Genomic DNA, 20,223 nt, shown 5'->3' with positions numbered 1-20,223 from the left:
TTTCTAATTTGGGCTCTCAGCTTTACCGTTGTTGGTTTATAGGAATGCCATAGATTTTCATACATTGATTTTTGTATCCTGAAACTTTGCTGAAGTTGTTTATCAGCTGAAGGAGCTTTTGGGCAGAGACTCTCTGCCTAGTTATAATCATGTTACAGTATCTGAAAGAACTTTTTCTTGGCTGGGCGCGGTGGCTCACGCCTGTAATCTCAGCACTTTGAGAGGCCGACATAGGCAGATCACCTGAGGTCAGGAGGTTGGGACCAGCCTGGCCAGCATGGTGAAACCCCGTCTCTACCAAAAAAAAAAAAAAAAAAAATGCAAACATTAGCTGGGTGTGGTGGTGGGCTGACGTGGGTGTGAGGCTGAGGCAGGAGAATTGCTTGAACCTGAGAGGTAGAGGTTCCAGTGAACCGAGATCATGCCACTGCACTCCAGCCTGGGTGACAAGAGTGAAACTCCGTCTAAAACAAACAAAAAAAGCCTTCTCTTTCTGTTTCTTTCCATTGACAATTTCTCCCCATGCGCTCCCTCCCTTCTCTGCAAAACTTCTTGAAAGAGTAGGCAGCATGTCGGACATTTGCTTCTGTGCGGTTCACATCCTCCTTAGCACCTTCACCTTTTCATCCTGCTCCTGGCGCTCTACCTGAAACAGCTCCCTTGAAGTCATTCTTCTCTTTTGCCTTCCTACTTGTTCTGTCTTTGCAGTTCTTATTGCCCAATATCTCCCCCACTTTGTATTATTATTATTTGAGACAGAGTCTCATTCTGTCGCCCAGGCTGGAGTGCAGTGGCACGATCTTGGCTCACTGCAACCTCTGCCTCCCAGGTTCAAGCGATTCTCCTGCCTCAGCCCCCTGAGTAGCTGGGATTACAGGTGCCCATCATAATGCCTGGCTAATTTTTGTCTATTTAGTAGAGATGGGGTTTCACGATCTTGGGCAAGCTGGTCTTGAACTCCTGGCCTCAGATAATCCATCTGGCTCGGCCTCCCAAAGTGCTGGGATTACAGGTGTGAGCCACCGACTCCACCCCCCCTTTTTCTGAGACAGAGTCTGGCTCTTTTGCCGAGGCTGGAGTGAAGTGGCGTGATCACAGCTGACTGCAGCCTTAACCTCCTGGGTTCGAGCAATTCTCCCATCTCAGCCTACTGAGTCGCTGAGAACACAGGTAGCTGCCGCTGAGCCAGGCTAATTTTTCTTGTTATTTTTTGTAGAGATGGGGTCTCCCTACATTGTCCAGGTTGTTCTTGAACTCTTGGCCTCAAGCGGTCCTCCCGCCTCAGCCTCTCAAAGGCACTGTGGCCAGCCCCACATCTCCTTTTTGAAACTATTTTTGTCTGGTTTTCATGGCTTTGCTCTGGATTGTCATAAGGCAAGTAAACTTCAGCAGATGTCTCTACGTCTCCAGCTTGGTACTGCACTCTGGCAGGACCTGGGACATGAACACAGCTTGGACACAGGGAGCAAGTTGGTGTGAAGAAAGGAACCGGCACAATTGGAGCCAGGGGCCTGATTGGGAAGACTTCTGGGAGTGCTGCCTTCCCTCTGTTCCGCTTCTCTTCCCACTTCTGACATCTTTTTCTTGCTTCCCTGATCCCACTCCTTTCTCTGATCTCACTCCTTAAAGGTGGGAGGACCCAAGTTTCAGTATTCCGTTCCCATTCTACCTTCTCATCCCAGCTAATGCTTCAATGATCATATCTACACAGATAACTGTCTCTTGACCTTTCTCCTGACCATCAGCCCATCGTCTCTTATGACTTGCCAGGGACTTCCCACCATGGTCAGCCACATCTCAAACTTAACTTCAGGAGGCCATTATTTCTTCACACTGTCTTGCACCATGGTCCTTCCCTCTCAATTCCTTCCACTCCACCTCCCTTCCACTTTCCCACCACCTCTCTTCCAACTCCACATCCTTCCCAACCCCCTGCCTGTGCTCCTCATCCTGCTGCCTCTTTTTTCCCTCAGGGTGATCCTTTCCCCAAAGCCTGCTTGGTGCATATTCCCCACTGCTTCCAAATCTTTAATGGCTCCCTCTTGGTGATGAGATAAAAGCTCAAGCCCTTAGTTAGTCTGGCGTGAAAGGCCCTCACAACCTGGCCTTCACCTTCATCTCTGAAGCTGCCTCCTCTGGATTCTCACCAAGGTGAGCTGTCAGCTGCAGGTTGGGAGTTCTGCTAGACAGGCTGTGAGGTTTGGCGCTCAGGTCTCCACTTGCCTGGGAGACGCTCCCTGTTTTCTCTTCTCTTTCACAAAGACCACCTGAGTCCATAGTGATTTCCTGCCTCCTCCAAAGTCCTAAATAACTTTTAAAAATGTGTCTCTGTGTATTCCCCAAAGAACCAGGACCCCATGCAGGCAGAACCTATGTCTTATTTGGGTGAAGGGTTTGCTGGGCAGTCCAACCCCGTTGGATGCACTGCCAGTTCCTAGCCATACTTGTGGGCAACTCTCTGCATCTCAGTTTCTTTGCTTTATTATAAAACTGGAATGATTCCTTCCTGCTTCCCAAATGTTGGTTGTAATAATTAAAAGAGCGAATGGATGAGAAAATGCTTTGAAACCCTAATAATCAGCAATGTCAGATATTGTTGATTTTCCTTTCTAATCCCTGACTCGTCTGTCTATCCATATCCCTCTTTCTTACTACAAACAATCAAGTGTAAACCAGACTTCTCAGCTTTAAATTTTGCCTGGAAAGAACAATTGCAAAGGGCTATCACTTCTTAAGCCCCAGGACATAAGATTACCAGCTGGGCACAGGGAGCTGGGCTCCTGCCAGGCTGCTCAGATGATGGGTGCCCGGAGGAGCAGGTACTTACCATCTGTCAAGGCGTCTGGCTCATGCTCAAGAACGCAGCTCAGTTTCTCCACGGGCAACACACACCTGACCCAAGGTGTGAAGCTCAGGATCTCAGACATGCGTGATCCAGGATGATTCGCTTTCCTGCAGGACCTGTGAGAACACTTTCGCCTTATGCATTTTCTGTTACTATCATGGCCACCCGTGGAATGCAGATATTTCACCTCTGCTCACCCCATTTGCCACCACTGCCAAATGACCGACGCTGCTGAGGGCTTTTCCCAAACTGGCAGGCATGTTCTCTTTTATCACCTGTCTCATGTGTGCTTTATTTCCTCTTCTCGGTTTCTCCAAGGTTAGGATGAAAAATAACGCATGTATTTATTTACGACTTTATTTAGATACATACAGTGCTGGATGGCTGCAAGCCAATTTCACAGGCTTATTCTTAGCTGGTCCTTATTGCTGTGAAGCTCACAGCTCTAAAATTTAAAATGTGAGGAATTGCAGGAAGTGGAAGAAAGAATTGCACCTGGGATCCTGAACTATGTCACTGCAGACCTTCTTACCTACTGCCTTATTACATATCCTCTGCTACATGTGAGCCAGTCTCATCTATTCAAGTAGCCTGTTACTTTGTTGAATGGATAGACTTTATTTTTTCTTTTTGTAGAGACAGAGTCTCTCTGTGTTGCCTAGGCTGGTCTCCTGGACACAAGTTATATTCTTGCTTTGGCCTCCCAAAGTGGGGATTACAGGCATGAGCCACTGTGCCCAACAAATAGATTATTTTTTAAAGTAGTTTTAGGTTTGCAGAAAAACTGAACAGAAAGTACAGAGTTCCCATATACTCCCTCCTCCCCACAGCTTCCTCTGTTATTAACATCTTGCATTGGGTTGTGCATTTGTTACAACTGATGAGCCAGTATTGATACATGACTATAAACTGAGGTCCATAGTTTACATTAGGGTTCACTCTGTGTTGTATATTCAATGGGTTTTGCCAAATGCATCATATCATGTATTCACCGTTACAGTAGCCTGCTGAATGATTTCATTGCCCTAATAATCCCCTGTGCTCTGTCTATTTACCCCTTTTCCTTTCTCTTTGCCGCCAAGCAGCCGTCTAATTTTTGCATCCCCCACAGTGCCTAGCACTGCTTGTGTATCCAGGAGGTGCTAATTACATGCATAGGTTGGTTGATAGCAACAGTAACCAAAGAGATGAAACCATGGGTTTAATGTCTATGTAGATATCAATACATAGTCTTGGTGAACTCGGGCAGTGCTTCTGGAACCATTATCTCTAGCAAATCATGGGATGTTCCATGTCAGCTTTTCATGAGCAGGAAGGTGGAAAGCCTTTGGATTAGGACAAAATCTTCTCAATGAGTAAAGTGCTTTCGTCAGCGTCTCCTAGGAAGGGTTGTGGTTTGATCACGGTGTGTGGCTTTGCTGTTTCAAGGGCACTGGGGGCAAACCAGTCAGATGAGCTTCTGGCATTGACTTTGTGCAGGAGGGGCAGCTGGAACTGTGGATGAGTGCGCATTTCACTGGGCATGGGCTTTTGCAAGAGCCTAAAAGGCTCTCAGTGCTGTTAGTTCCCCAATAGTGCTGGCTTATTCAGTGTCATATCCTGGAAGACAGATAAAGAAAATAGATAATTTTGATTGTTAGGGAGAATGACTTCCTTTGAAGAATGAATGGGGAAAAAAATGCCTTCCTGACAAGATGGTATAACCTCTTTATGCAAACTTCGACTAAACTATCTTATTTCTCAGTTGGGGTAGTGAAATGGATAATAGCAGAATGGGGAAGGGAAGATAGAAAATAGCAATCATGGAGGATTGCTACATATGAAGCTGTTCAAATGCATTATGTCATTAGAGTCAGTTCTTGCATATATGCCTGAATGGAAGGAATTTTGCACAGATAACTTTTTGAGTGTCTACTTGGCTTAGAATTCACATTCAGTTGTTTTGATAGAGGAGGTGGGCAGCTGCAGATTGGCCTTTCCAATTCCATGTGAACCAGGCTGATGATAAAGTTGGCTGTCATCACTAAGCAAAGCTCAGCAGATGGGTGGTGGAAGATGACCTGTAAGCAAGATACCTTTGGTGGATGATATGGTTTGGCTGTGTCCCCACCCAAATCTCATCTTGAATTGTAGTTCCAATAATCCCCATGTGTGGTGGGAGGGACCTGGTGGGAGGTAATTGAATCATGGGGGTGGTTACCTCCATGCTGTTCTCGTGATAATGAGTGAGTTCTCATGAGATCTGATGCTTTTATAAGGAGTTTTCCCCTCTTCACCTGCACTTCCTCTTCCTGCCACCATGTGAAGAACGTGTTTGCTTCCCCTTCCACCATAATCATAAGTTTCCTGAGGCCTCCCCAGCCATGCTGAATGGAGTCAATTAAACCTCTTTTCTTTATAAATTACCTAGTCTTGGGGAAATCTTCATTAGCAGCGTGAGAACTGACTAATACAGTGGAATTGTAAACTATTTCCAGTGGTCATCACTGGTCTTTAGTCTCTGTTCTCACACTGTAACGTGGCATCAGGGATGTGTTCTCATCCTCTTCTACACCCTTGCTGGAGCCTCCTCACCTGAGTGGCCCCCAGGAAGAGGTGACTGCCAGTCAAATTTTATATCAAAAGGTTCAAAACCCAGAGGGTAAATAGATCCCCAGAGATTAAAATAGAAAGTTGCTCAATATTGCCTCAAGATTTTAATGATGTATTTTCAGACCCCTAACTTTCCTTATGTACCATATACATACACTTCAGTTCAAACGCTGGCTGTTTAGAAGGCTGGTTGAGCCGTAATGACTCATTGGTCTTTGAGAAAGCACAAAAAGCTGACTGGAGTCAGAGCGAAAGAAGTACTGGTTGCCTTTTCTCAATAGGCTCTGGGTGAAGGGAAGTGGTAATCATATCCCTGAGGTTTGGGCCAGAGATTTGGAGATGCCAACCCATTGTGAAGAGGAGGGCCAGGTAACAAAAGCCTTCAAAACCCAACCAAGATGATCAAAGTAAAAATGCCTTAGCCATCCTCCCACCCCTGTGCATCAGAGCTGAGCCTCAGACACTGAAGGAAGGCAGCCTGGAATCAGATGACTCCCCATGGTCAGTTCCCCACACCAGTGGGCTCCATGCTCTGATTGTTCATACATTAATCAAAAGAATATGTCTCTTTAGTACATTCATATTTCTTTTAAAATAAGTTATATACATTATTTTAAATTGTAAAAATCCAAAAAGCCAAAACATTTAAAAAGAATGAGATAAACAGTATGTTTCAAATTAAAAAAAAAAAAACCCATGTATATAATTAGTTAGATTTAGCCTTGGGTTTATATAAGAAAAAACAACTAACAGTGGCATAAACAAGGTAACGGTTTTTTCTCTGTACAATAAAGGAAGGCAATCCAGGGGGATATGGAAACTCCACAAAATTGTCATGGAACCAGACTAATTCCAGTTAACTGCTTTGCCATTCCTAAGCTGTGGCTTTTGTCTTCAAGGTTCAAGATGGCGTCTAGAGCTTCAGCCATTGTATCCATAGTTCAAGATGCCTAATGAATGAAAGAAGAGTCTCCCCTTTCCCGTTAAGATTTCTTTAAGTTCCATAAAACATTTTGATACCAGATTGGAAGTCTTTTAATCTTCTGATTCTAACCTAGAGCAAGGAAATCCCCCAAGGAGCACCCTACCCTGTGAAATCTTCTCTTCCCCATGTTGTCACGATTCTGCCCTCATGTGCCCTGACTATCGCCAAGCCTTGGATTTGATTTCTGGAAACATGCCTTGCTCAATATTAGAGCCAGTTTGGTTAGGATTTGGGGGAGGCGGCATGATTGAAGAACGTGAGTGTTGTTGACGACAGTGTTGTTGGTAAAAGTAGCTCCAGTTCCACAACTTACGATCTGAGCCATCATGTGGCCACTCATGTAACAGGCTTTCAGAACGGAGAGAACTTGGATAGACTAATCAAGATGAGATAGGTTATCCTGTGGCAACAAAGACACCTACATCTCATAGCTTAATTCAATGTATGCTTCCTTTTCTCTTGTTCATGTTTTATGTTCTATGGAAGTTTACAAGTGAGATCTTACTCATAGAGGCCCTCGGGAGGGATTGAGCCTGACAGAAGCTCCATCTGAAGACTTACTTTTACTACTATAGAGGCAGGAAAAGAGCAATGAATCAAGCATTGGCTTCTAAGGCTTCCTCCCAGATGTGAAGCATACCTCCCCCAATCATGTCTCCTCTGCTCACATTTCACTGACCAAAGACAGTCACATGGCCATCCCCAGCTTCAAAGAGGTTGGGAAGGCATTCCCACTGTGTGCCTGGGTGCCAGCAACTCAGAAATATTTGGTGAATGCCTCTGTGACTACTGGTAGTTTAGTTCTCAGGTCCGTGTTTCAGTTTTATCCTCTGAAAGGCCAAATCTGAAATTCAAAATCTTACAAACAGGTTTATACTTGAAAATGGGTAAACATTCTCATAACATAAAACTTAATCATATTCATGGGATTATTATTGCAAACTCTGTGCATCACACCTGAAAGAGGAGCTCTCTGGATTCCTCAGCTCAGAAGCTGTTTCATTAGTTGGTCCCTAAGACCACAGTTGGAGACTGGTCCCTCCTACTAAGGAATTTTCACCAGCCAGGGCAAAATAAAAAAGAAAGAAAAAACCAGGATAAATGAGCTTTTCAGAAAGCAAAAGTCACTCATTTTAAGGAAGTGTCCTAGCTTCTATCACATATTTATTATTTTTTTGAGGTTAAAAAAGGCTTTTCTTTATGAAATGGTGGTGATGGTAGTTGGTAAAAGTAAGTTTTTTTTTTTTTTTTATAAAATTATGGCTGAGCGTGGTGGCTCACACCTGTAATCCCAGCACTTTAGGAGACTGAGGCAGGTGGATCACCTGACACCAGGAGTTTAAGACCAGCCTGGCTGACAAGGTGAAACCCCGTCACTACGAAAAATACAAAATTAGCTGAGCGTGGTGGCACGTGCCATAATCCCAGCTATTCAGGAGGCTGAGGCAGGAGAATTGCTTGAACCCAGGAAGCAGAGGTTGCAGTGAGCTGAGATCACACCATTGCACTCCAGCCTGGGCAAAAAAGAGCAAAACTAATTCTAAAAAAAAAAAAAAAAAGTAAATTTACTTGGCAAAATAAAATGTTAGTGTCATTATAATACCTTCTTTTGTTTTCTTAAGTTTTTAGCAACCAGCCATGAAATAATAGTTTAAAAGACACGCATCTGGTCTCCCTTTTGTTTTCAAAAAAGGATGCTAGAAAATAAAACGATCTATCCCCAAACACACACATTTAATTGAGAAAGAACCCCTAACCAATTCTTGAATTCTAATTTCAAATTGGCTGAATGGCGTGAATCTTTCTTTCCCTGGAACAGCCTTACAGAGAGACCTGACCATTATGAGCATTTGCAAGAGAAGATTAAAGCTCACGATTACTTTATTCACTGTGAAGCACATGAGGAATAAGGATGGGATGGGAAAAATGTGAGAGGCTTAACGTCAAACACTTTATGAATGAGACGAAGTGGACAGTGGTCCGCTTACAGACACTGTCTTTGAAACTGCCTGCAGAGCCTGCTGAGATCTGCTAATATGGCTGTTGAATTGGGGCGTTTAGAAGCTCTTGATGGTTGCAACGTGCATCAGTTTTGCGGGGTGGGGAGGACCCGTCTCTCCCATTAAGAAGACACGAGCAGGGAATTTATGCTGCTCAGACAACATAAAAATCAGCTGTGAGGGGATTGGGCCAGAAAACCAATGAAAAGGGGTTGGCCAAAAGATTAAAAATCAGAAAAAGAAGCTTGGAATTGCTGAGCTTTCTAAAGATAACAACGTTGCCCCCTGTGATTATAGCCATCCATGTTGTCCCCGATAATGAGAGCTGTGAGAGTGACAAAGTATTACCTGTCAAGGGTCACAAGAGACGATCAGTGTGACAATGGAAAGAGTGGACTGGTGCCTGCCACCTAGGAATGACAGGGGATATGGTTGAGAGGGTAAACAGTGAGGAGGGGGCGAGTATCTCTTCCTTGGTGGAAGTCGGAGTAAATGTAGCCACTGAACTTCTGATAGAGAACAAATTCCACTTATTCAAAACAGAGCAGCCAGGGAGGAGCAGTCCTCCACAATCAACTATGTAATTGTGACTAAATCTCTGACTGGAGAGATTCTGAGTTGGTGGGGTTAGCTGTTCCTACATTACATGTGGTAAACTGTGGCAGAAACAGGTTTAAACCATTGAGTGGTGGGTCTTTATGCAGAGTTAAAATTAATGTGCCTTTCCTTAACTGCTTTGGCTGTTGGACCATGTACACATATTCTGAGTGCCACATCTCTAGCAGTGGCTAATCACTGGGAGATGCAGATTCCCATAAGTTTCAGGCATCTCGGGATCACAGGTCTAGAGTGGGATCTTGTAGCCTCTCTGTCAGTTTCCCAGGAATTATCTCACTACTGTGGCTTTAAGACAATATGCACTGCAAAAGGAAGGTTATTTATATTATATATTTAGCCTAACACTAGGATAACATCCTTTGGCACGGCCATTATCTGATGGTATTTGAAACTGAACCAACTTCCTATTTCCAGGCATTAACAAATGAGAGTCTTCATGTTGTCTAATGTTATTTCCTGGATTTAAGACTGATTTCTTTTTCCCAGTTCATTCACATTTCTTTAAAGAAAAGATCTCCTTTAGACAATTAAATTTCCCAGAATTGTTTAGGCATTGTTATTGTTCTCAATGAGAATATTTCCTTTTTAACTCTAGTTATGCAACTTGATGGGAATGTTCTTGAGTATCTATCATTGCCATACTCAGAGAACTTGCAGGACACTTGACAGATAACCAGCCTGTCAAGAGTCAGAATCTTAATTTAGATCATTTATTCCAACAGGTCTCTGGCCAGACAGGATACAAAATTGAATCAGGCATGACATTTGCCCTCAAAACGCTTACAATTTAGAAGGGGAGATGAAAAGGTACATTGATTGCATGTAAAGTATGATTATCATAGCCACCTTCTCTCCTCTCAGCTACTTCTGGGAATAAAATTAGGGGAAGGGAGAGAGAATATTACGCATGAAAATGCAGCATACTTATTAGTTAAGTATAAGTCTCATTATATGACCGGAGAGTGACAGTTTGTACTCAGGCATCAGAAAATGCCGTTTTGTCTAGTGAGAGACAGTATATGATTGTCGGTAGGAATATGGGCTCTACAGCCAGATTCTCTGGGCCCAAATCCCTGCTCTGCCACTTACTATGTTTGAGATTTTGAGTAAGTTCTAATCTTCCGTACCTCAGTTACTTTGTCTAGAAATGGATATAAAATCAGGTTATTGTAAAGTTGAAATGCATTTAACAAGTTTAAATTGTGTAAAATAGTGTCTGGCATGTGGTAAGTGTCCATGCATTATTATTAATAAACTTCTAGGAGATTCCCATATTCTTAAACACAATTTTTGCTACTGATATTTTATTTCCATTTAAATGTGGTAAAAAACACATCATATTTACCATGTTTATGTGTGGAGTTCGGTAGTATTAATTTATTCACACTGTTGTGCTGGCTAATTGCTTTTTTTTTTCTCTATAGAAAGGGTTTTGCTAAGCAATGAGTAAAGGATTTCCTACCCAATAAACGGTCATGGGATAACCGGCTAGTCATATGCAGAAGATTGAAACTGGACCCCTACCTTACACTTTATACAAAATTAACTAAAGATGATTAAAGACTTAAATGTGAAATCCAAAACTATAAAAACCCTGCAAAACAACCTAGGCAATACCATTCAGGACATAGGTATGGGCAAAGATTTCACGATGAAGACATCAAAAGTAATTGCAGCAAAAGCAAGAATTGACAAATGGGATCTAACTAAAGAGCTTCTGAACATCAAAAGAAACTATCAAAAGAGTGAACAGACAACCCACAGATGGGAAAAAATGTTGCAAACTATAATCTGACAAAGGTCTAATATCCAGCATCTTATAGGAAACTTATATTTACAAGAAAAAAAAAACCCATTAAAAAGTGAGCAAAGGACTTGAACAGACACTTTTCAAAAGAAAACATAAATACGGACAGTGTTCATATGAAAAAACATCACTGATTATCAGAGAAACACAAATCAAAACCACAATGAAATACCATCTAACACCAGTCAGAATGGCTATTATTAAAAAGTCAAAAAATAACAGATGCTGGAGAATTTGTGGAGAAAAAGGAGCACTTTCACACTGTTGGTGGCCATGTAAATGAGTTCAGCTATTGTGGAAGACAGTGTGGCTATTCCTCAAAGACCTGAAGATAGAAATACTGTTTGACCCAACAATCCTATTACTGGGTATACACCCAAAGGAATATAAATCATTCTATTATAAAGACACTTGCATGCACGTGTTAATTGCAGCACTATTCACAATAGCAAAGATATGGAGTCAATCTAAGTGCCCATCAGTGATACAGGAAATGTGGTACATATATACCATGGAATACAATGCAGCCATAAAAAGGAATGAGACCATGTCCTTTGCAGAGACATGGATGGAGTTGGAGGCTATTATCCTTAGCAAACTAACACAGGAAGAAAAAACCAAACACTGCATGTTCTCACTTATAAGTGGGAGATAAATGATGAGAACCCATGGGCACATAGAGGGGAACAACACACACTGGTGCCATTGGAGGGTCGAGGGTAGACGAAGGGAGATGATCAAGAAAAACAACTAACGGGCACTAGACTTCATACCTGGGTGACAAAATAATCTGTACGATAAACACGACGGAAGTTTACCTATGTAACAAACTGAGTTTAAAAGTTAAAAAAATGGGTCTCATTGTGTTGCCCAGGCTGGTCTCACACTTCTAAACCCACCACTTTGCCTCCCAAAGTGCCCAGCCTTAGGTATTCATACCTGCAATTTATTTTTAGAGACGTGGGGAGAGGGGCGGGAGTCTCTCTCTGTCACCGGGGCTAGAATGCAGTGGCCCCATCATAGCTCAGTGCAGCCTTGAACTCTTGGGCTCAAGCAATCGTCCCACCTAAGCCTGCCGAGTAGCTGAAACTACGGGAGTGCACTACCTACCATGCTGGGCAAAACACTAATTTTAAGTGCAACTGTATGCTTTCACTCATAAGATCCTCAGCTTTTGAAGGACCTCAGCCTTCCTCTAGTTGTAACTCCTCTCGTTCTGAGGAGATCCTTCCCTTTCCTGCAGAATGTCTCCCCAACCCTTCTTCACAATCCTCCCTCCTATCCCTGAACCACCTGCAAGAAGGTTTGTGCCAAGCCTCTGGCACATGGCACATTCTATCTCATGATGTGATTTGGTTTTACATGCCCGTGCTCTCCTTCTGGCCTGGAGGTGAGCTGCTTAAGGACACAGAGCCCACGTGTAGCCCTTCCTCGTACCCACTGTCTTATATAGCAGGTGCTACCCAGGGGGTGCTCTAGAAGCTTTCTTGAATGAACCAAAGAGAAGGGTTGAGTCAGCGGCCTAGGAGCAAGCTTGCATGGACTCTTGTGTCCTGAAACCAGCCAGTGTGCGGGAACCACCCCGCAGCTGCTGGAACATGCTAGAAATTGGAATTCCATCTCATTTCTAGGCATCTGCGGCCACTCATCTCTTTTCAGGGTCATCAGTCATCCCCATTGTTCCCCCCCACCCCCCGCACTTTGTATAAATGAGTCTCTCATATCCCTCCATCTTCTCCATCACTGTGTGGTCACTTCTCAAATCACGCGTCTGGAAGGCGCCCTCCTATACCCCGTGCTGAAGGCCTCGCACACTTCCCCTCTTGTTTCCTCCAGAAATGAGCCACAGTGAAAGCAAACTTTCTGAGGTCCTGAGATCCCGGGAACAGGCTGTGAGGTCCGCTGGTCCCGCCCGCTCCAGCTGCGTGTGTGTGTGTGTGTGTGTTGTGTGTGTGTGTTTGTGTGTGTGTGTGTGTGTGTGTGTTGTGTGTGTGTGTTTGTGTGTGTGTGTTGTGTGTGTGTTTGTGTGTGTTTTGTGTGTGTGTTGTGTGTGTGTGTGTGTGTGTGCGCGCGCGCGCGCGCGCCCGTGAGTGAGGAGCCAACGCTGGAGAGGAAACCTCTGCCTCGCTGAGCAGAAGAAAGGAGCCGCCCCCTGCGTCGCCAGCCCCCTCCCCACTTCCCGTCCTGCGCACCGCTCCCTTCCCCCGCCTCTGGCCTCGGGAGCGAGCAGCCAGCTGCTCCGGCGGAGCGGGAGGAGCCGGCAGCGGGAGGAGCATGCCAGGCGGGGGTCCTCAGGGCGCCCCGGCCGCCTGCGGCGGCGGCGTGGGCCACTGCGCAGGTAGGGGAGCTGCCACCGCGTCCTAGCATGTCCTGGGGGGTCCTGGCAGGGAGGGCGCGCTCTGGCCCGCCGGAAGTCGTGTAGGTCGGGACGTGCCTATCCCTTTCGAGGTGAGGAAACTGAGGCAGGACGCGCGGCGTGCGGGGTTGAGAGAAGAGCCAGTCTTGGGCTGCCAGCCCGGTGCCAGCGCCGAGCCGGGCCAGGTCCCTGACCCAGGACTGTGCAGCTATCCCTGGGACCGGCAGTTTTCGAAACGGCAGGAGTCTAACCCGCGCCCCCGCTGCGTGTCCTGGTGACCGGGGAGGGTTGCCAGGGCGCGCTTGGGGTTTGGATCCGTCCCGGGACACCTGCGCCGCGCACACTCTCCTTGCGGTGCGCCCCAGCCTGCGCCCCCAAGGGACAGGGGACATCCCACCTTAATCCCCAGACCCAGCTGGATGTCTGGTTCCACCCCTTCGGGCACCTAGAGGGAGGACGCTGGGAGAGGAACTGGTGCCTGTGCCTCCCCTAGGGGCTGCTCTGAAATCAGTTCCACCGCCCACTTCCTGCTAGGCGCGCCCACGGCCCAAGCCGGAGACTGCTCGGTTTCCACCGCCCGGAGCGCGGTCTTAGTGATGACCACTGAGTGGATGGTTGTTTTTCAGCAATGACAGGACCTCTACCTTCTCACTCTTAAAATATTCGCAAAGGAATGTGAGGTTTTCCAAAGTCAGTGAAATTTGGAGTTAGGGAGTGCTTGCTGCCTTGTGTCCTTGCTGGACGAGGACAGGGCTGGGTCAGTCGCTTAACCTCTCAGAGCCTCAGTCTCCTGAAATGTAAAAGAGAACACTCATAATCTGGCCTCCCTGTCCCGTTAGCTTTGTTGTATGGGAATTCACTTTGCAAAGTGTTATCATCGACTGGACAAATTTGAGTTGAACAGCACTAGGACCACATGAGCTGCGGTTTGGAGACAGTCTGCCTGCATGTCAATCCTGGACTTAGCTATGCCTCAGATTCCCCATTTATAAAGTGGACACTATGACAGTACCTCCCTCATAGTGTTGTTATGCAGTTTAACTGTGACGGTGGACATGAAGCACCTCACCCAATGTCTGAGATACCCAGCAAAAAACCTTAGTGGCTATTTTTACTAAGCAAACTCTAAATAATTGGGAGTAATGTGATTTTGTTTTATTAATGTAATAAAATCCAGTTGGATTTTATTAATGTAGGAACAGCAGGACATTTAAAAATAAATGTAGTTTTATTACACTTCGCATGATACAAGAAGTCCTCTGAGGTTCAATTCTGTGCCACAGAGCAAAAAGAGCCCTGGACAAGAGACATACTGCTTTTCCGGCTCTTGGAGTTTGAGCCTGTTTTCTCATCTGTTTACAAAAAAGATAAAAGAAAAATGGGGGTAGTAATTACTGCCTTTTGTTCTGATGGCGTTGTCTGAGGATCAAATGAGGTAAAAGATCTTAAGGCACCTCATGGAGTGTGAGTCACTATGCACATATCACACATGATAGTACTAGGAGGGAAGAATAACATCTGTGGGTTTTTAGAACTTAAAATGTGCCAGACATTTCATTAGAAATTCCTTTGATGAACTCCTCCCTGCATCTTTATGGGACTGGGATGACAGTCCTCATTTCTCTATGACAGAGTTGAGGTTCAGGGTCACCGTGCTTGGTTCCCAAGCTCACAGAGCTCTTAAGCGTAAAGCCAGGATCAGAACCCTGGTGGGTGCCACTCACAGCTGTGTTCTCGGCCACTGGCCAGACTGAAATTATAGGGTGGAACCGTGATTCAGAACAGACCTATATTAGATTTTAGATAACTTTTTGTTTTTCTTTAAGAGATACAGGGTCTTGCTCTGTCACTCAGGATGCAGTGCAGTGGCACAGTCATGGCTCACTGTAGCCTTGAACTTCTGGACTCAAGCGATCCTCCTGTCCCAGCTTTCTGTGTAGCTGGGATTACAGCCACATGTCACCATGCCCAGCTAATTATTTTTTTAGAGATGGAGTCTTGCTATGTTGCTTAGGCTGGTCTTGAGCTCCAGGCTTCAATCATTCCTCCCACCTGGGCCTCTCAAAGCACTAGCATTACAAGCATGAGCCACTGGGCCCAGCTTCCATCCTGCATATCTATAGACTCAAAATGTAAGACTGAATTGTTAGTTCTGGCAAACGAGGCTTTGGGGTAATTTTAATTTCTTTCAGCCTTGTTTTATAAAATATACTTATAAACTATCTTCTTGTATAATGAATGATGACAATTTGCAGAAAAGTTATTAAAACATTGAAGGAACAGACTGTGAGATCTCATTGCAAATCTCGAAGTGGTATCTGGATTAATGTTTTGTTTTGACACTCATTTGCCAGAACCTTTAGGATACCACATGAGGTGTTAACAGGGATCCAGGCTTTGGGTATCGTGGTTGCCTTGCAGGGCTGGGCCCCAGGACTTTTCTGCAGAAAACTGATTGTTCACCCAAGATGCCACCAGAGGAAGCAGAAACTTCCAAGAGGAGCATGAATGCTCTTTGTGCTGCAGAAACAATTCCTAGTTTGTTTCCTAAATTAAGTTTATCTTATTGGTTTTTGTTTTTCCAGAAGCAATGCTTGCTCATTACAGGAAGCATAGAGAAAACTGTAAACAAGTAAATGAACATTAAAAACTACTGTATTCTCAGCAAGGTAGACAAATAGCTTGGTGTCTCTGTTCTTGTAACCCATTTTTCTTTTTTTTTTGAGACGGAGTTTTGCTCTTGTTGCCCGGGCTGGAGTGCAATGGCATGATCTTGGCTCACCACAACCTCTGCCTCCTGAGTAGCTGGGATTATAGGCATGTGCCACCATGGCCAGCTAATTTTGTATTTTTAGTAGAGACAGGGATTCTTCTCCATGTTAGTCAGGCTGGTCTCGAACTCCCAACCTCAGGTGATCCACCCATCTTGGCCTTCCCAAGTGTTGGGATTATGGGTGTGAGCCACCGTGCCTGTTCTCTTGTAACTCATTTTTCTATGCTGCATGTATCCATTTGTGTCTTTCAAAAATGGGATGCAAACTATTACTATTTTGGTTAAATGGCAAAAATAGCACTTGCTAATTGCTCAAATGTTATGACATTACTGTAGAAAAAAAGTCAATTTCTCATGTTCATTAAAAAGTTTTCTTTTTATAAAATCTAAATATTTTGATTGGAGAAGGATTAGTGACTAAATTGTTGATGTTTGAATTTTATGGTGGTTTTGGTTAAAGTTTGATGCAGGACCTTCAGAGCAAAGAGAGGGTACAGTGGTGACCTTTAAACAATATTTTTTTTTTTTGAGACAGAGTCTTGCTCTCAAAAATCACACCACTGCACCAGGCTGGAGTGCAGTGGTGTGATTTCGGCTCAAGGCAACCTCCGCCTTCCAGATTCAAGTGATTCCCTTGCCTCAGCCTGCCGAGTAGCTAGGACTACAGGTGCGACCACCACACCCAACTAATTTTTGTTTTTTTAGTAGAGATAGGGTTTCACCATGTTGGCCAGGATGGTCTCTATCTCCTGACCTCATGATCTGCCTGCCTCAGCCTCCCAGGGTGCTGGGATTACAGGCATGAGCCACCGTGCCTGGCCCCTTAAACAAGATTTAAAGACCAGCACACAAAGCTTCTGAGTACAAAAATAGGTAATATTTTAGGTTAGGGTCATTAGACCAGAATTAGAATCATTCTTTTTTTTCCTTTTTCTTTTTTTTTACTTAAAAAAGATGGGATCTCCTTATGTTGGCCAGATTGACCTTGAACTCCGGGCCTCAAACAACTCTTCTGCCTTGACCTCTCAAAATTCTAAGATTATATATGTAACCATCGCACCTGACCAGAATGATTCGTTTGATGGTAATGACGGTAATTCAGTTTATATGCTGTGTTCTTATGCAACCCAAGCGAAGCCCACTGCTTCCAGAGATTCCCTTGGCAGCCACCCTGGGTTGAGGAGGGGCCCCTCCTGGCACAGCTGGAACCACCAGTGAACAGCCATTTTTCAGTCAGCACCATTTAGTCATATAAGACTTTTGGCCTCAAAGAGTCTTCTGTTGTTAGTTCCTGATTCTAATGACTCTGTGGTAAAAATTCCTTAGCAAATGACTTCTGTGCAACAATCATGCAATTTTTAAAATTCCAGATGCTTTAGCCGTTCAGAATCCGTTTGTTCTTTCAAAACCAGAGTTCACCAGCTGCTCCTCTTGAGCCAAGACTTTGCAATCAGCTTTCAAATGTTCACACCAAGTAGAAGCAAGAAGGGTAAACTGCGGCTGGCCAATGAATGAAATATTGATATTTAGCTTTAGAAGGTAGGCAGGGACTGCACACTGCTGCCTCACAAAGCACAGATCTGATTGGGTTATTGTTCCTCTGTGGAAAGGGCTTTCAGAGACTCATTATCTCTCCTAAGCAAATTCTTAGCATCCCTTTTCAAGCCCTCCATACACTGGCCCTTAAACACCTAAAACTGACATGCTGGCCTTTTTATTGTGAACATTATTCTGTCCACCAAGAATATTACAGAACCCATCTTCCTTGCTCCCAATCTGAACACATCAAAATGTCATTCCTCATTTACGATCTAGCCAATAATCCTTCTCAGCCTTCTCTGGTTCTCTGGAATCATCTGCTCTCTCTTTCTTGTCTTTTAGTTTATTATGGATATAACCTGTTTTTCTGACTCCAGTATAAACTCCTTTAGCCCAAGGTGGTTGTCTGGCTTATCTCCTTACTCCCTCATCTATATAGTACACTTATGGTTTACTCTTTTCTCACTGGATTAGGCCAAACTCTTAATTATATTTAGGATGGATTAATCCAGTGTGTAGATTAATGAAGTCTATTATTTTTATATCATTTGAAACCAATCAAGAGTTTTAGAAGTTCAGTTTAAGTATTTATTGAGATGCACGAACCATATAGTCAGATACCATGGTAGCTCTTGAATATAAAAAATATATATACATATATTTGTGTATATATAAACTGATATATAAATTTAAATATAGTTGTCCATACCATTGAGAAGCCTATAGTCCAGTGGAAAAAGAGAATTAATTCTCATGAAGTTTCTGGACATTGTTTCATCAGAATGGTTGGGCACATCGGGGTATACCAGATCATTAAGAAGTTTCTAGCACCTACTGGATGCCTAATAAATACTTTACAGTCTGGATGGATAGATGGAGGAAAGAAAAGACTTCTTTAATTTATAATTTACCTATTGCTGAATTTACTCCTAGGTATGATAATTATGAAAACAATTTACTCAATATTGATTTCCACACTGTGTATGAAAATGTGCTGCTCTTTCAGAAAGAGATATATAGTTCCCCATTTGTAGAACACTGAGTTAATTTCCTGGTTGTGGTATTGCTTTTGCTTACTTTCACTCACATTTTCTCCTCTGTAGGCTGGTAGCTCTGTAGGGTAGACACATGCTTTGGGAGGCCTGCAGCCGTTTGTGTCTGAGGGCCGTGGTGAAGGGGAGTGACTCACTGACCCAGAACTCATGATCTCATCTCTCACCCAGCTGGCTAATCGGCCTTGGGGACAGGAGGATGAGCTCTGCAATCCCTCCTAATCATGCAGCTTTTGTGTGTCTTTCTTTACTTGACTTAAATTGTAATTTGAATGGAAAAATGGACAAGCTCTATCATTTGAATTTAACCTTTATATATTTTCTTGACTGTGATTTGGGATTACCTAAGTGCATTCATTTAAATATTTATTGTGTGAAGAGTTTTTTGAAACTTGTTTTGGAAAGCATGAGGTAATAAATGATACAAGGTGTTGGTATTATCTTTGTTTTTCCCATTTCAAGGAGTCAGAACAGGCTCAGTGGAAACAAAATGAGATATCCTATGGGAGTTACTTTCCCTTCAGCTAATCTGGATATGAATTTATATTGATACTATCTGTAAAATTTTGTTCAGCTTTTTTAACTTTAATTTTTAAAAATTTTACTTTAAGTTCTGGGATACGTGTGCTGAACGTGCAGGTTTGTTACACAGGTATACATGTGCCATGGTGGTTTGCTGCAGTATCAACTTGTCATCTAGGTTTTAAGCTCTGCATGCATTAGATATTTGTCCTGATGCTCTCTCTTCTCTTGTCGCTCACCCCCCCGCAGGCCCCAGTGTGTGATGTTCCCCTCCTTGCGTCCATCTCATTGTTCAACTCCCACTTATGAGTGAGAACATGTGGTGTTTGATTTTCTGTTCTTGTGTTAGTTTGTTGAGAATGATGGTTTCCAGCTTCATCCATGTCCCTGCAAAGGATGTGAACTCATTCTTTTTTTATGGCTGCATAGTATTCCATGGTATATATGTGCCACATTTTCTTTATCCAGTCTATTATTGATGGCCATTTGGGTTGGTTCCAGGTTTTTGCTGTTGTAAATGGTGCTGCAATAAACATACATGTGCATGTGTCTTTTTAGTAGAATGATTTATAGTCCTTTGGGTATATACCCAGTAATGGGATTGCTGGGTCAAATGGTGAATTTTTCATTTATATAAATTTATGGGGTACAGTGCAATTTCATTACATGTATAGTTTGCCTAATGGTCAAGTCAGGGCTTTTAGGATGTCCATCACCCAAATAATATACATCATATTCATTAAGTAATTTCTCATCCTTCACCCCCCCATCCTCACCCTTCCGAGTCTCCCTCCATTGTCTGTCATTCTACTTTCTGCATCCATGTGTGCACATGATTTAGCTCCCACTTATAGGTGAGACCATGTGATATTTGTCTTACTGTGTCTGATTTGTTTCATTGAAGATAATGGCTTCCAGTTCCATCCATGTTGTTTCAAAAGGCATGATTTCATTTTTTATGGCTGAATAGTTTTCCGTTTTGTATGCATACTGTATTTTATTTATCCAGTCCTCTGTTGATGTACATGTAGGTTGATTACATATTTTTGCTGTTGTGAATGTTGCTGTGATAAAACGTGAGCGCAGGTATTTTTTGGATACATTTGATTTCTTTTCCTTTAGGTAGATACACAG

The 20,223-nt window shown here is 43.6% G+C and overlaps 1 protein-coding gene across 11 annotated transcripts in view; it reads left to right on the top strand.

Annotated features, from left to right (window-relative positions):
- Window positions 1-12,944: 12,944 nt before the first annotated feature.
- DISC1 (DISC1 scaffold protein) overlaps window positions 12,945-20,223 on the top strand; it is a 373,398-nt gene continuing 366,119 nt past the window's right edge. For 2 of the 11 annotated variants that reach the window (XM_032242441.1, XM_032242440.1), the window contains exon 1: window positions 12,946-13,185. In XM_032242441.1, coding sequence (XP_032098332.1) covers window positions 13,122-13,185 — 64 coding nt within the window. In that variant the 5' untranslated portion in view covers window positions 12,946-13,121. Of the gene's footprint in view, window positions 13,186-20,223 lie in introns of all 11 variants that reach the window. The other 9 variants (XR_004257992.1, XM_032242437.1, XM_032242433.1 and 6 more) reach the window with 7 other exon arrangements.

This window comes from Sapajus apella, unplaced genomic scaffold (assembly GCF_009761245.1).
Source record: "Sapajus apella isolate SASKATOON/1434 unplaced genomic scaffold, GSC_monkey_1.0 scaffold49, whole genome shotgun sequence".
Lineage (NCBI taxonomy): Eukaryota > Metazoa > Chordata > Mammalia > Primates > Cebidae > Sapajus > Sapajus apella.
The sequence above is the reverse complement of the archived record's forward strand: the minus strand, read 5'-3'. Positions and strand labels throughout refer to the sequence as shown.